The 15,541-nt window shown below is 38.8% G+C and overlaps 1 protein-coding gene and 1 long non-coding RNA gene across 2 annotated transcripts in view; one reads left to right on the top strand and one right to left on the bottom strand.

Moving 5' to 3' along the window:
• CTSS (cathepsin S) overlaps positions 1-4,369 on the top strand; it is a 28,028-nt gene extending 23,659 nt beyond the window's left edge. The window contains exon 8 of the mRNA XM_082681080.1: positions 4,181-4,369. Within this exon, the coding sequence (XP_082537206.1) occupies positions 4,181-4,280 (100 nt within the window). The 3' untranslated portion in view covers positions 4,281-4,369. The remainder of the gene's footprint in view (positions 1-4,180) is intronic.
• LOC309839349 overlaps positions 1-15,080 on the bottom strand; it is a 42,433-nt gene extending 27,353 nt beyond the window's left edge. The window contains exons 1-2 of the long non-coding RNA XR_014298503.1: positions 14,976-15,080; positions 3,479-3,650 (exon numbers count right to left, since the gene is read on the bottom strand). This is a non-coding gene — a long non-coding RNA (uncharacterized lncRNA). The remainder of the gene's footprint in view (positions 1-3,478; positions 3,651-14,975) is intronic.
• Positions 15,081-15,541: the final 461 nt, after the last annotated feature.

Raw genomic sequence — 15,541 nt, forward strand, 5'->3', positions numbered from 1 at the left:
CTTACCCCAGGCCAAAAAACATTGGAGCCATCTCTTCTTTCTTCATATGATACCCTACATCTAAACCATCAGCAAATCCTGTCATTTCTACCATCATTAAATTATCCCAAACCTTATCACTTCTCAGTATCTCTACTGTTACCACTCTAGTTCAGGCCACTGTCCATCTCTCTTTGTCTATTGCAGTATATCTCCCAACTGATAATCACTTTCCCTCTTGTTTGCCTGTAGTCAATCCTCTACACTGTAGCCAGAATGAGCTTTTTTAAATCAGAAAGCAGATGTTATTACTCTCCTACTCCAAACCCTCTAATGGCTTTCCTTCACACTCAGAATAAGACCCACATGTGTTAAAAGTGGGACATTATCTGGTTTCAGCCTGCCTCTCCAACCACCTCTCCAATTGCTTTCCCCTCTCTCACTGATATCTAGGTACACTAGCCTTGTTGTTGTTTCCCAGACACACCAAGCTGATTCCCAACTCTTTTCCCAGATTTTTGCATCACTTGCATCTTCAGTTTACTTAGGTCTTTGCTCAAGTATTTCCTCAGATAAGCATCCCCTGACTACATCATCTAAAATGTAGCCCTGGGGACTTCCCTGGCGGTCCAGTGGTTTGAACTCTGCGCTTTCACTGCTGGGCCCTGGTTCGATCCCTGGTTGGGGAACTAAGATCCTGCAAGCCACACGGCATTGGCCAAATAATAAAATAAAATAAAATAAATAAATAAATTTTTAAAAATGTAGCCCGGATTCCCAACACTCTGTATCCCTTACTCTTTATTTTTCTTTATAGTACTTATCATATCATATCATATCATATCATATTACGTATTTCTTTGTTTATTATATGTTTCCCATATAGAATGCATAGGCTTCAAAAAGACTTTGTCTACCTTGTTTACTTCCATAATCCTAACGCCTAGAATAGTGTCTGGCACAGCCTAAGAAGTTCAAGGCTGCAATTTATTACAAAGGAAATTGGCATATATTTTAGAAGGAATATCTAATAAGTTAGTAGTCTATAATATGCAGGGAGAAGGTAGGGGGACAAACCGTCTTGCTTTGTCACTGACTAAGGGGTTTCCCAGGCCATAGGACTTTATTTTTAAAACCAGGACAATCCTAGGGAAAGTGGAACTGTTGGTCACCCTAGAAAAACACTACATACTTTTAAAGGGGATGGACTCTACTTGAGTCAAATCAGATGGACTTATACTCGGATAAGAACAAAAATAGCTACCTCTACTTGTTGAGCATTTACTACAGACACTGTGCAAGCACTTTAAATACATTTTCTCATTTAATTTTTAAGGTAATCTATGAGATAGCATTTTATCCCCATAACACAGAATAGGAAACTCCTGATACTGAGAGAGTTAAGAAACTTGCCCAGAATTGAACAGTTTGAGTGAAAGGGCTATAGAGTTGATAAAAATAAACAACTTGGTAAGGACTGGAATGAGCATTTGGAACTGACCTTGAACAGTTCTGAAGACAAGAATTTGTCCTCAAATATTTTTTTAGCTTGAGATTTTTAATCAGCTGTATTTTTAAAAGGAGGGTTAGCAGTACTCCGCCAAAAAAGAAGTCTGGGATCTACAAAGTTTGGGACAGTTGATCTTGTCCAGATACAGAGTGGGATCTAGGACTCCTAGCTCTCACTGACTGAGTTCATATTACTACTCCTAAGAGCCTCAATTCAACTTTCATTACCAGAACTTAAGTCTAAACTCAGCTTATCTAAAATTTTTTACCTTGTTTTTAGGCAGTGAAATAACTATATAGTAAGATATAGCAATATACTAATTATATAAGATCCTGGATGTTCTAGTTTGAATTTCATTCCCCATACTACCTCTCTCACAGGAAGAGAGTATAAAAGTTAGAGTAGGCTTTGGAATAAAACAACTCTAGATTTGAACCCTTGATTCACAATTAACCATCTGTGTGACTTTGGGCAAGCCACTTTACCTCTGCCAGTTTTTCTCTTTAGTAAAAAGAAGATAATACCTACCTCACAGGATGATGATTAAATGAGATAATATATGTTAAGCTGCTTAGCACAGAGTAAGTGCTCAATAAGTGGTGGCTATTGATATTAATAATAATAGCTTAGCCAGAATTTATTATTGCTTTTGCTTATCAAACTGGATACTAAAAAAGCACTGCACATCCATTGATGAGAGGTGACAGCGGAGTTTGGATTTGATTCTCAAGGTGTTGGTGAGGCATTAAAGGATTTTGAGCAGGGGAGTGGCAATAAATGAAAGGAATCAAAAAAAGGAGCCCAGGGAATTCCCTGGAGGTCCAGTGGTTAGGACTTGGCACTTTCACTGCTGAGGGCCCTGGTTCAATTGCTGGTCAATCCCATAAGACGCTTGGTGCGGCCAAAAAAAGAAAAAGAAGGGAGCCCATAAGAGAGTTTAAGAAAGAGTGACCATAGAGAGAAGAGAAAATCAGGACACAGTAGTATCTTAAAGCCAAGAGAGAAGTGAGGTGAGAGTAGACAACTGTGTTAAATGGTACAAGAGAGAGACAAATAAGACCAGAAGAGTCCAGTGAATGGCTGATACATAGAACATTTAAGGCCTATTGAAGCACAGTTATTTTAAATTATGCCACTTGTCTTCTTCCAATAGTCCAGCATTTCTTAGTTTCTCCACTGCATGCAAAAACACAACCTTCCTTTGAGTCCTGAGCAAAAGTTTGCAATGGCTTCCCTCTGCCTATGGACTTAAACAAGTTCCTCAGTCTGCTGTTCTAAGCTCCGCACAATACGGCCCCAAACCAACTTTCTATCTTCTTTTCACACTACTCCCCTAAAGATGTTGTTTTCCCTTCAGCTAAATTTCCTGTTGCTCTCCAAATACCAACACAGTATTTCATGCTTTTATCTGTATACTAGTTATAGCACAATTCATACAGAATATGAATTCTGCCTCATATTATTATTTGTATACCTACAATTATAAAATCTCAGAATCATAAAAAACTTCACAAGTCATTTCTCTTACAAGAATTTTGTCAATTTTTTCACTAGTATGTGAAAAAGGGAGAAAAAAGAATATTTTGGTAAATCTTTCATAAATCTAAATTTATTTGTCTCAAAGGATTATACTTAAATTAGAGGTTATGTCCTCTTAAGTTTTGTTTTTGGTGTTAACATGTCCTTTCTTTTACAATTTGATGGTGATAATAAAGGGTTTTGGTTTTTTTAATGTCTGTACTTGCTAACTTAAAAACTGGTAACTTGATGTCAATCTGCAAAATTTTTTGAAATTCTCAAAGTCCATGAAATGAAAAAGTGAGGAACCACTGATCTCCTCTAACCCTTATCTGACCCATGAATTCCCCCTGCAACATCTCTGACAAATTATGTACATCTCTAATTGAACACTTCCAGTGCCACGGAGCTCATCTTTTCCCAAGGTAGCATATTCCATTTTTTACAGCTTTAACTATGAGCAAGTCTTACCTTATCTCAGCTCCACTTCCAGGTCAAAAAGGTGTTTGAGGGCTTCCCTGGTGGCGCAGTGGTTGAGAATCCGCCTGCAGATGCAGGGGACATGGGTTCGTGCCCTCGTCCGGGAAGATCCCACATGCTGCAGAGCGGCTGGGCCCGGCCGCTGAGCTTGCGCGTCCGGAGCCTGTGGGAGAGGCCACAACAGGGAGAGGCCCGCGTACCGCAAAAAAAAAAAAAAAAAAAAAAAAAAAAGGTGTTTGAGAGCTCTCTTTTTGAGAATCCCCTGCCCTGCGCCTTTTCCATAGTGGTCTCTCAAAAATCTTTCTTAATTGACACTCTCTAAAGAAATTGAAGTTTGACAGGGAATCATCACCTATGATCCTATTATGCAAAAACACTTAAAGATGGGGTCTTGGAAAGGATAATAAAACTCTTTCCCTGCAGAAGTAGGAGGATTTAAAGGTTTAGGATGGAGCTTATATTGTTTTCCTTAGGTATTAAATCTATTCATTAATATAGCATTAAAACCTACCAAACCATCCTTTGAAAATTGCCTAAAAGCCCTGGGGAAATTATTATATTATTTTGTTCTAACTTTGTTTTACAGCTTTTCATATATAATCTCTTTAGGAGAAAAGCAATCTAAGAGATAAAAGTTGATAATGTGATTTGATTATATTCATTTGTAATTTTGTGTTACTTCTTTTTCTAAAGCTGGGGCCTCAACTTTGGTGACCAAGGATATATACGGATGGCAAGAAATAGTGGAAATCACTGTGGGATTGCTAGTTATCCCTCTTACCCGGAAATCTAGAGGACCTCTTTGTTTTATAACAATTCGAGAAAGAAGAAACACTTTCTCACAATTTAATTTTACCTGCTGTAACCAGTAGAAATGTGTGTCATGATCAATGTATATTTACTGTACTAACAGAAAATATAGTTTGATTCATCTACTTTTTTAACTTTGCAGATCTTGGGGAAAAGTTTGCTAAGTAAATTAATAATGTACTATAGATATAACTGTATGAAAATTGGTCAACCTGAGATAATCTGTCATGTTTTTCATTGTCTTATTTTATTTGTCCTTTTAAGTCCCCTGATATCCTGCTGAACCTCGATGGCATATTGATGCTTAATAAATAACTGCCTTTTCAACTTTGTATCATTACCATGAGGCAGGAGACAGATGGGCCCCCAGGGCATGGGAATAACAGGACAATTGAGAGAGGAGTCTGGGCCCTGCCCAGATAGAAGATAAGAGACCACATATTTCTCATTCCTGAAGTCAGGAGAACCCCCCCCCCCACTACACATGCGCAGAAAGGCTCCTTGGAGGTCAAAAGGAGAGTGATGCCAAGTGGCCAAATCTACCCATAGGCCTCTTCGGTAGAATCCATCTTGGCTAAGAGATGTGCATGCACACATGGGAAAATCCTGAGCTATACCAAATTCAGACTTTGAATCAGGCAAATCAAAATGATTGGCCTAAGGAAACCTGGAAAAAATGCCCCATATAAGTGATTTAAACTGCCACCAGGGCACGACTCTTTCTGAGCCCGCTCGTGTGTCTATCCACACGTACTGCACTTTTTTCTGCAAATAAATACTTGTTTCACTACTTTCCATCTTTGTGGGAATTCCTTTTCTGCAACGGCGCAGGGCCCGGGCCTTTCACTGACCACTGATCTAGTGCCTAGGATTCAGTGCTCTCACCACCGCGACCCGACCTCAATCACAGGCCTGGAACCAAAACCCTGCATCAAGCTGCTGCAGGCCGAGGCCACCCAAGATCAACCACGTACCATTCTTTTCTTATTCGTAGGTAACTATTATAATCTATCATGAGAATATAAATTGTAGTATGCTGGTGATATGCTATGACAACTTTTTTTCTTTTAATAGATCTTTAACGGAGTATAATTGCTTCACAATACTGTGTTAGTTTCTGTTGTACACCAAAATGAATCAGCCATATGCATACATATGTCCCCATATTCCCACTCTCTTGAACCTCCCTCCCACCCTCTCTATCCCACTCCTCTAGGACATTGCAAAGCACTGAGCTGATCTCCCTGTGCTATGCTGCTTCTTCCCACTAGCTAACTATTTTACATTTGGTAGTGCATATATGTCAATGCTACTCTCACTTCGCCCCAGCTTCCCCCTCCCACCCCGTGTCCTCAAGTCCATTATCAATGTCTACATCTTTATTCCTGCCCTGCAACTAGGTTCATCAGTACCTTTTTTTTTTATATTCCATATATATGCATTAGCATATGGTATTTGTTTTTCTCTTTCTGACTTACTTCACTCTGTATGACAGACTCTAGGTCCATCCACCTCACTACAAATAACTCAATTTCATTTCTTTTTATGGCTGAGTAATATTCCATTGTATATATGCACCACATCTTCTTTATCCATTCATCTGTTGATGGACATTTAGGTTAGTTCCATGTCCTGGCTATTGTAAATAGTGCTGCAATGAACATCGGGGTGCATGTCTCTTTTTGAATTATGGTTTTCTCTGGGTATATGCCCAGTAGTGGGATTGCTGGGTCATATGGTAGTTCTATTTTTAGTTTTTAAAGGAAGCTCCATACTGTTTTCCATAGCAGTTGTATCAATTTACATTCTCACAAACAGTGCAGGAGGATTCCCTTTTCACCACACCCTTTCCAGCATTTATTGTTTCTAGATTTTTTTATAATGGCCATCTGACCGGCGTGAGGTGATACCTCATTGCAGGTTTGAATTGCACTTCTCTAATAATTAGTGATGCTGAGCATCTTTTCATGTGCCTCTTGGCCATCTGTATGTCTTCCTTGGTGAAATGTCTATTTAGGACTTCCACCCATTTTTTAATTGGATTGTTTGTTTTTTTGATATTGAGCTCCATGAGCTGTTTGTATATTTTGGAGATTAATCCTTTGTCTGTTGTTTCATTTGCAAATATATTCTCCCATTCTGAGGGTTGTCTTTTGTCTTGTTTATGGTTTCCTTTGCTGTGCAAAAGCTTTTAAGTTTCATGAGGTCCCATTCGTTTATTTTTTGTTTTTATTTCCATTACTCTAGGAGGTGGGTCAAAAAAGATCTTGCTGTGATTTATGTCAAAGAGTGTTTTTTCTATGTTTTCCTCTAAGTTTTATAGTGTCCAGTCTTACATTTAGGCCTTTAATCCATTTTGAGTTTATTTTTGTGTATGGTGTTAGGAAGTGTTCTAATTTCATTCTTTTACATGTAGCTGTCCCGTTTTCCCAGCACCACTTATTGAAGAGGCTATCTTTTCTCCATTGTATGTTCGTGCCTCCTTTGTCGTAAATTAGGTGACCATATGTGCATGGGTTTATCTCTGGACATTCTATCCTGTACCATTGATCTATATTTCTGTTTCTGTACCAGTACCATACTGTCTTGATTACTGTAGCTTTGTGGTCTAGTTTGAAGTTGGGGAGCCTGATTCCTCCAATTCTGTTTTTCTTTCTCAAGATTGCTTTGGCTATTCGGGGTCTTTTGTGTTTCCATACAAATTGTAAAATTTTTTGTTCTAATTCTATGAAGAATACTAAAGAATTCTGTGAAGCATGCCATGGTTTGATAGGGATTGCATTGGGTAGTATAGTCATTTTCACAATACTGACTCTTCCAATCCAAGAACATGGTATATTTCTCCATCCGTTTAGGTCATCTTTGATTTCTTTCATCAGTGTTTTATAGTTTTCTGAGAACAAGTCTTTCACTTCCTTAGGTGGGTTTATTCCTAGGTATTTTATTCTTTTTGTTGCGATGGTAAATGGGATTGTTTCCTTAATTTCTCTTTCAGATTTTTCATCATTAGTGTATAGGAATACAAGAGATTTCTGTGCATTAATTTCGTATCATGAAACCTTACCAAATTCATTGATTAGCTCTAGTAGTTTTCTGGTGGCATCTTTAGGATTTTCTACGTATAGTAGCATGTCATCTGCAACCAGTGACAGTTTTATTTCTTTTCCAATTTGTATTCCTTTTATTTCTTTTTCTTCTCTGATTGCCGTGGCTAGGACTTCCAAAACTCTGCTGAATAAGAGTGGCGAGAGTGGACATCCTTGTCTTGTTCCTGATCTTAGTGGAAATGCTTTCAGTTTTTCACCATTGAGTATGATGCTTGCTGTGGGTTTGTCATATATGGCCTTTATTATGTTGAGGTAGGTTCCCTCTATGCCCATTTTCTGGAGAGTTTTTATCATAAATGCGTGTTGAATTTTGTCACAAGCTTTTTCTGCCTCTATTGAGATGATCATATGGTTTCTATTCCTTAATTTGTTAGTGTGGTGTATCATATTGATTGATTTGCATATATTGAAGAATCCTTGCATCCCTGGGATAAATCCCACTTGATCATGGTGTATGATCCTTTTAATGTGTTGTTGGATTCTGTTTGTTAGTATTTTGTTGAGGATTTTTGCATCTATATTCATGAGTGATATCAGTCTTCCCTCCACAGCCTCCTCCAGGCCGCATGGGTCCTGGGGGCATAAGAGAGAGGCTGAGGAGATCAGGAGAGGCAGGCAGAAGGGGCCCTTTGGGAGGAGCAGGAGAGGAGTAGATGGTGTTTGCCGCGCCCACTCGAGCCCAGGAAGGCTGCTGGGCTCCCAGGTGAGGTTCCTCCACCCTCTGAGACCAGGGGTGGGGGGTATACCTGGGCCCCTTCTGTTCCTGTTGAGCCTATGCCCTATCCCCCACAGCCCCCAGCGCCTTTTCCAGCCTTGTGGATCCCAAGCATAGGCCCCACCCACCACCCAAACCTCACCCTTGCTTAGGCCCTGCCCTCCACAGCCAAGCCTTCCCCCCACCTTTTTTTTTTTTCCCCTCCTCCTCTTTTTTACTATTGTGGTACTGTTTTACCTTCTGGTTTTTGATTCATCTATATTTTTATTTTTATATTGTTTCTAACATATCTGTTAGTTTCCTAGTCTAATTTTATTTTTTACTTTGGTACTGTTCTCTTTTTTTTTTTTTTGCTGCCCCACATGGCTTGCAGGATCTTGGTTCATGAGCTGGGGGTGGGGCCGAAGCTCCTGTGGTGGGAGCTCTGTGTCCGAAACACTGGACTAACAGAGAACTTCAGATCCCAGGGACTATTCATCAGAGTGAGGTCTCATGGAGGTCCTCACCTCAGCACCAAGACCCAGCTCTACCCAACAGCTTACAAACTCCAATGTTGGAAGCCTCAGGCCAAACAACCAGGAAGAAAGGAACACAATCCCACTCATAAAAGAAAAAAAAAAGAAAGAAAGAAAAATGAGAGAGCAAAAAAAAATATATGTTACAGATGAAGGAGCAAGGTAAAAACCTACAAGACCAAATAAATGAAGAGGAAGTAGGCAATCTACCTGAAAAAGAATTCAGAGTAATGATAGTAAAGATGACCCAGAATCTCGGAAATAAAATGGAGGCACAGATTGAGAAAATACAAGAAATGTTTAACAAACATCTAGAAGAACTAAAGAACAAACAAACTGAGATGAACAACACAATAACTGAAACAAAAAATACACTAGAAGGAATCAATAATAGAATAACTGAGGCAGAAGAATGAATAAGTGAGCTGAAAGACAAAATGGAGGAAATAACTGCTGAGGAGCAAAATAAAGAAAAAATAATGAAAAGAATTGAAGACAATCTCAGAGACCTCTGGGACAATACTAAACGCACCAACATTTGAATTATAGAGGTCCCAGAAGAAGAAGAGAAAAAGAAAGGGTCTGAAAAATATTTCAAGAGATTATAGGCAAAAACTTCCCTAACCTGGGAAAGGAAATAGTTACCCAAGTCCAGGAAGCACAGAGAATCCCATACAGGATAAACCCTAGGAAAAACACACCAAGACACACATTAATCAAACTAATAAAAATTAAATTCAAAAAAAAATATTAAAAGCAGCAAGGATAGGGGCTTCCCTGGTGGCGCAGTGAGAGTCCACCTGCCAATGCAGGGGACATGGGTTCGTGTCCCAGTCCGGGAAGATCCCACATGCCGCGGAGCAGCTAGGCCCGTGAGCCATGGCCGCTGAGCCTGCGTGTCCGGAGCCTGTGCTCCGCAACGGGAGAGGCCACAACAGTGAGAGGCCCATGTACCCCTCTCCCCGCAAAAAAAAAAAGAAAAGAAATCACAGCTGACACTGCAGAAATACGAAGGATTATAAGAGACTACTACAAACAACTATATGCCAATAAAATGGACAACCATGAAGAAATGGACAAATTCTCGGAAAGGTACAGTTTTCCAAGACTGAACCAGGAAAAATTAGAAAATATAAACAGGGCTTCCCTGGTGGTGCAGTAGTTAAGAGTCCGCCTGCTAATGCAGGGGACACAGGTTTGAGCCCTGGTCCGGGAAGATCCCACATGCCGCGGAGCGGCTAGGCCTGTGCACCACAACTACTGAGCCTGCGTGACACAACTACTGAGGCCCATGTGCCTGGAGCCTGTGCTCCGCAAAGGGGGAGGCCACTGCAATGGGGGGCCCACCCACCGCAGGGAGGAATGGCCCCCGCTCGCCACAACTGGGGAGGGCCTGCGCGCAACAACAAAGAGCCAATGCAGCCAAATAAATAAATAAAAGAAATTTTTTAAAACTAGAAAAGCATTAAAAATATACATATATCTTAAAATATATATATATATATATATATATATATATATATATATAAAAACAGACCTATCACAAGTAACGAAATTGAAACTGTGATTAAAAATCTTCCAACAAACAAAATTCCAGGACCAGATGGCTTCACAGGCGAATTCTACCAAACATTTAGAGAAGAGCTAACACTGATCCTTCTCAAACTCTTCCAAAAAATTGCAGAGGGAGAAACACTCCCAAAGTCATTCTACAAAGCCACCATCACCCTGATACCAAAACCAGAAAAAGACGTCACAAAAAAAGAAAATTATAGACCAGTATAACTGATGAACACAGATGCAAAAATCCTGAACAAAATACTAGCAAACAGAATCCAAGGACACATTAAAAGGATCATATACCATGATCAAGTGAGATTTATCCCAGGGATGCAAGGATTCTTCAATATACACAAATCAATCAATGCGATACATCACATGCTATGGCAACTTTTTTAAAAAAATACATTTATTTATTTATTTTTGACTGCATTGGGTCTTCATTGCTGCACGCGGGCTTTCTCTAGTTTTGGCAAGCGGGGGCTACTCTTCATTGCAGTGCGTGGGCTTCCCATTGCGGTGACTTCTCTTTGTTGCAGAGCATGGGCTGTAGGCACATAGGCTCAGTAGTTGTGGCACACGGGCTTAGTTGCTCCGTGGCACGTGGGATCTTCCCATCCCAGGGCTTGAACCCATGTCCCCTGCATTGGCAGGTGGATTCTTAACCACTGCGCACTATGGCAAGTTTAATGGAAGAAACTATTAGGTTCTTCATGTCCTGAGATTGTATCTTTTCACATAAAAGGATTCAGTAAATGTTTTTAAATAAATAATGTCAAAGTAGACACATGCTAAAGAGACAATCTATTTTCAAGCGTTTTGTAATAATTATTTTAATGATCAACAGTAATTATACTAATTCAAATTATTTTTACCTAGTCATTAGCAATGGGCCAGTATCTTTTGGGGACAAATTATTAGTCATCCTGAAAAAATAACCAAACTGCATTTCTTTAAAAATATTCCATTACTCACATTTTTATGAGTAATTAGATTGCTGCTCTAGATTAGTAGACAGGTTCTGAAGAGGTAGCAGGAATTTTAAATTTTATAAGTTCATGTCTATGACATGAAAAATGTATGGGATGATGTCATTAATATATACTAAACTGAACCTAAACTAATTTTACTATCTTTGGTTCCCTTTCCACAAAGTACATTTTAAAGAACAAGAATTGCTCACTATAAAAACATGGTAATAATATATGAATATTATCAAAAGTGTAGAGAAATATTGTAGTTAAAAAGTATTTAGTTGGACTTCCCTGGTGGCACAGTGGTTTAGAATCTGCCTGCCAACGCAGAGCACACAGGTTCGATCCCTGGTCTGGGAAGATCCCACATGCCCAGAGCAACCAAGCCTGTGTGCCACAACTACTGAGGCCATGTGCCGCAACTACTGAAGCTCGTGCACCTACAGCCCATGCCCCACAACAAGAGAAGCCACTGCAATGAGAAGCCCACACACCACAACGAAGAATAGCCTCCACTAGCCACAACTAGAGAAAGCCCGTGCACTGCAGCGAAGACCCAATGCAGACAAAATAAATAAATAAAATTAAAATAAAAAGTGTTTAGTTGATTATTCTTTAATTTTTATTTTGCCCACAATTTTTCAAGCACTGTAAATGGAACAAAAACATAGGTTCTTAACCTTTGTCAGTCTCATTAAGCCTATGGACACCTTCTCAGAATAATGTTTTTAAATCCATAAAATAAAATACATAGAATTACAAAGGATGCTGATTATATTGAAATACAGTTATTAAAAATTTTAAATATAACTTTGTGCTATAGTAATAAACATGTTTCTTTTTTTTTTCAAGAATGCTTTCACCTTGATTTTTCTTGATATACTCAAGATATAGACATTTCATACAAACAGGGTTAAGTGACGTGTGTGTGTTTTACATAAACCGGAGGCACAACCATGGCTAAAATAACACTTGGCTCAGCAACTTACATCACTGAGAAGGATCCTAGGAAGTTCACCATAAACATGCTTCTTTAAAAATGCATTAAATAACAAGAGTTAATAACTATCTTAAATTTAAAAGAGTGACAAGTATAAATGATATTTGAAGATACCTGAAAAAACTGTAATGTGATACAAAAATATCTGAGTTTTCTTTGGGTGATAGAATTACAAGTATTGCTAATATTACTGTGTTTTATGAACTATGTTCAGAATTGAAGGAAATGCTTTCAGTTAGAGGTTGATGAAAATAAAGATGTTATTGTTTTCCCCATAAAAATCCACAGATTTTCTGAATTCTATCCATGGATCCTTTAGGAATCCGTGGATCCCAGGTGAAGAACCTCTGAACTAGTAAGTAGAATAATGAAATATTTAACAAAAATCTTTATTGTATGTGTAATATAAGGAGAAATTTTTAGCCGTAAGTAATTTCAAACTTACAGAAATAAAAAGCCTTTTTTTAAAAATAAAATAGTTTACACAAAAAATAAAATAAAATAAAAATGTTAAATCAAAAAAGAAATTAAAAAAAGTCTTACTCTGGAAACTGTATATAGGATGATTTGAAGAAAATAAAAAGAATACTAGCTTGAAGGTACTACATCAAGTATATGTGTGGCACTAAAACTCTGGACAAAATTTGTAACTGTGAATAAAGGAAAAAAATTACAAACAAATCAAAAACAAAGAGCAAGTCTGGGAGACACCATAGAAGTTGACAAAACTTTTAACTGGATAAAAAAAAAGGTAAAGAAACAAGAGGACTTAAACATTCCAGAACTAGGAGTCCACTGGACAATGCCATTAAAAATATATACGACTCTTTGGGGCTATTCAGACCCCGAATAGCCAAAGCAGTCTCGAGGGAAAAAAAAGGAGCTGGAGGAATCAGACTCCCTGACTTCAGACTATACTACAAAGCTACAGTAACCAAGGCAATATGGTACTGGCACAAAAACAGAAATATAGATCAATGGAACAGGATAGAAAGCCCAGAGATAAACCCATGCACCTATGGTCAACTAATCTATGACAAAGGAGGCAAGGATACACAATGGAGAAAAGACAGTCTCTTCAATAAGTGGTGCTGGGGAAACTGGACAGCTACATGTAAAAGAATGAAATTAGGACACTCCCTAACACCATACACAAAAATAAACTCAAAATGGATTAAGATGTAAATGTAAGACCAGACACTATAAAACTCTTAGAGGAAAACATAGGAAGAACACTCTTTGACATAAATCACAGCAAGATCTTTTTTGATCCACCTCCTAGAATAATGGAAATAAAAACAAAAATAAACAAATGGGACCTAATGAAACTTAAAAGCTTTTGCAAAGCAAAGGAAACTACAAACAAGAGGAAAAGACAACCCTCAGAATGGGAGAAAATATTTGCAAACGAATAAACAAAGGATTAATCTCCAAAATATATAAACAGTTCGTGCAGCTCAATATTAAAAAAACAGACAACCCAGTCCAAAAATGGGCAGAAGAGTTAAATAGACATTTCTCCAAAGAAGACATACAGATGTCCAGTAAGCACATGAAAAACTGCTCAACATCAGTAATTATTAGAGAAATGCAAATCAGAACTAAATGAGGTATCACCTCACACCAGTTAGAATGGGCATCATCAGAAAATCTACAAACAACAAATGCTGGAGAGGGTGTGGAGAAAAGGGAACCCTCTTGCACTGTTGGTGGGAATGTAAATTGATACAGCCACTGTGGAGAACAGTATGGAGGTCCCTTAAAAAACTAAAAACAGAACTACCATGTGACCCAGCAATCCCACTACTGGGCATATGCCCAGAGAAAACCATAATTCAAAAAGACACATGCACCCCAATGTTCATTGCAGCACTATTTACAATAGCCAGGTCATGGAAGCAACATAAATGCCCATCAACAGACGAACGGATAAAGAAGATGTGGTACATATATACAATAGAATATTACTCAGCCATAAAAAGGAATGAAATTGGGTCATTTGTAGAGACTGTCATGCAGAGTGAAGTAAATCAGAAAGAGAAAAACAAATATCATATATTAACACATATATGTGGAACCTAGAAAAATGGTACAGATAACCGGTTTGCAGGGCAGAAATTGAGACACAGATGTAGAGAACAAATGTATGGACTCCAAGGGGGGAAAGCCATGGGGCATGGGAGTGGGGGTGTGATAAATTGGGAGATTGGGATTGACATGTATACACTGATGTGTATAAAATTGATGACTAATAGGGACCTGCTGTACAAAAAAAATAAATAAAATTAAAATTTTAAAAAACCTGCTGTATAAAAAAATAAATAAAATTAAATTAAAAAAAAAAACCAAACATATGAGACTCCCTCTTGCGAGAACACCAGAATCACAACTAACGCTGAACAGTCATCCACAGGAAGACACTGGAACTCACCAAAAAAGATCCCCACATCCAAAGACAAAGGAGAAGCCACAATGAAACGGTAGGAGGGACGCAATCACAATAAAATCAAATCCCATAACCACTGGGTGGGTGACTCACTAACTGGAGAACAATTAGACCACAGAAGCCCACCCACTGGAGTGAAGGTTCTGAGCCCCACGTCAGGCTTCCCAACCTGGGGGTCCGGCAACGGGAGGAGGAATTCCTAAAGAATCAGACTTTGAAGCCTAGTGGGATTTGACTGCAGGACTTGGACAAGACTGGGGGAAACAGAGACTCCACTCTTGGAGGGCACACACAAAGTAGTGTGTGCATCAGGACCCGGGGGAAGGAGCAGTGACCCCATAGGAGACTGAACCATACCTACCTGCTAGTGTTGGGGGTTGTCCTGCAGAGGCAGAGGGTGGCTGTGGCTCACCATGGGGACAAGGACACTGGCAGCAGAAGTCCTGGGAAGTACTCTTTGGAGTCCTTCCTATTGGACTCTGCTCCCTCTCAGGGCATGAGAACTCCCCATTCTGATCTCCCAACTCTATTTAATTGAGGTTTCTGTTTAATTATTTACAAAACTTTAAGTGTAAGGGAAATATGAAGCAAAATAAATAGACCAGGGGATTTTCACTATTTTTGACCCTGAAAACAGGGTTCTGGTCTTCATTCCTCTCCTAATTGACTCTGGGAAAATCTTTTCATATCTGGGGTGGCTGTTTTCTAACTGGTAATGCAGACATACCAAAGTTTATGAGAAATTAATATATATATACACTACTAACACAACTTATTTGCATATATAACAATCTGCAAACTAAGAAGTTTGTATTACTAAACATTCTCCAACTACCTACCAGCTCTGAGTTTTATTTTGCTTCTAAATGAGACATTAATTACAGTAAAGCTAACACTGTCCCCACAGATATAGCACAGTGGAAACAT

This window comes from Grampus griseus (genome assembly GCF_964374135.1).
Source record: "Grampus griseus genome assembly, chromosome: 1".
Taxonomy (NCBI): Eukaryota; Metazoa; Chordata; class Mammalia; order Artiodactyla; family Delphinidae; genus Grampus; species Grampus griseus.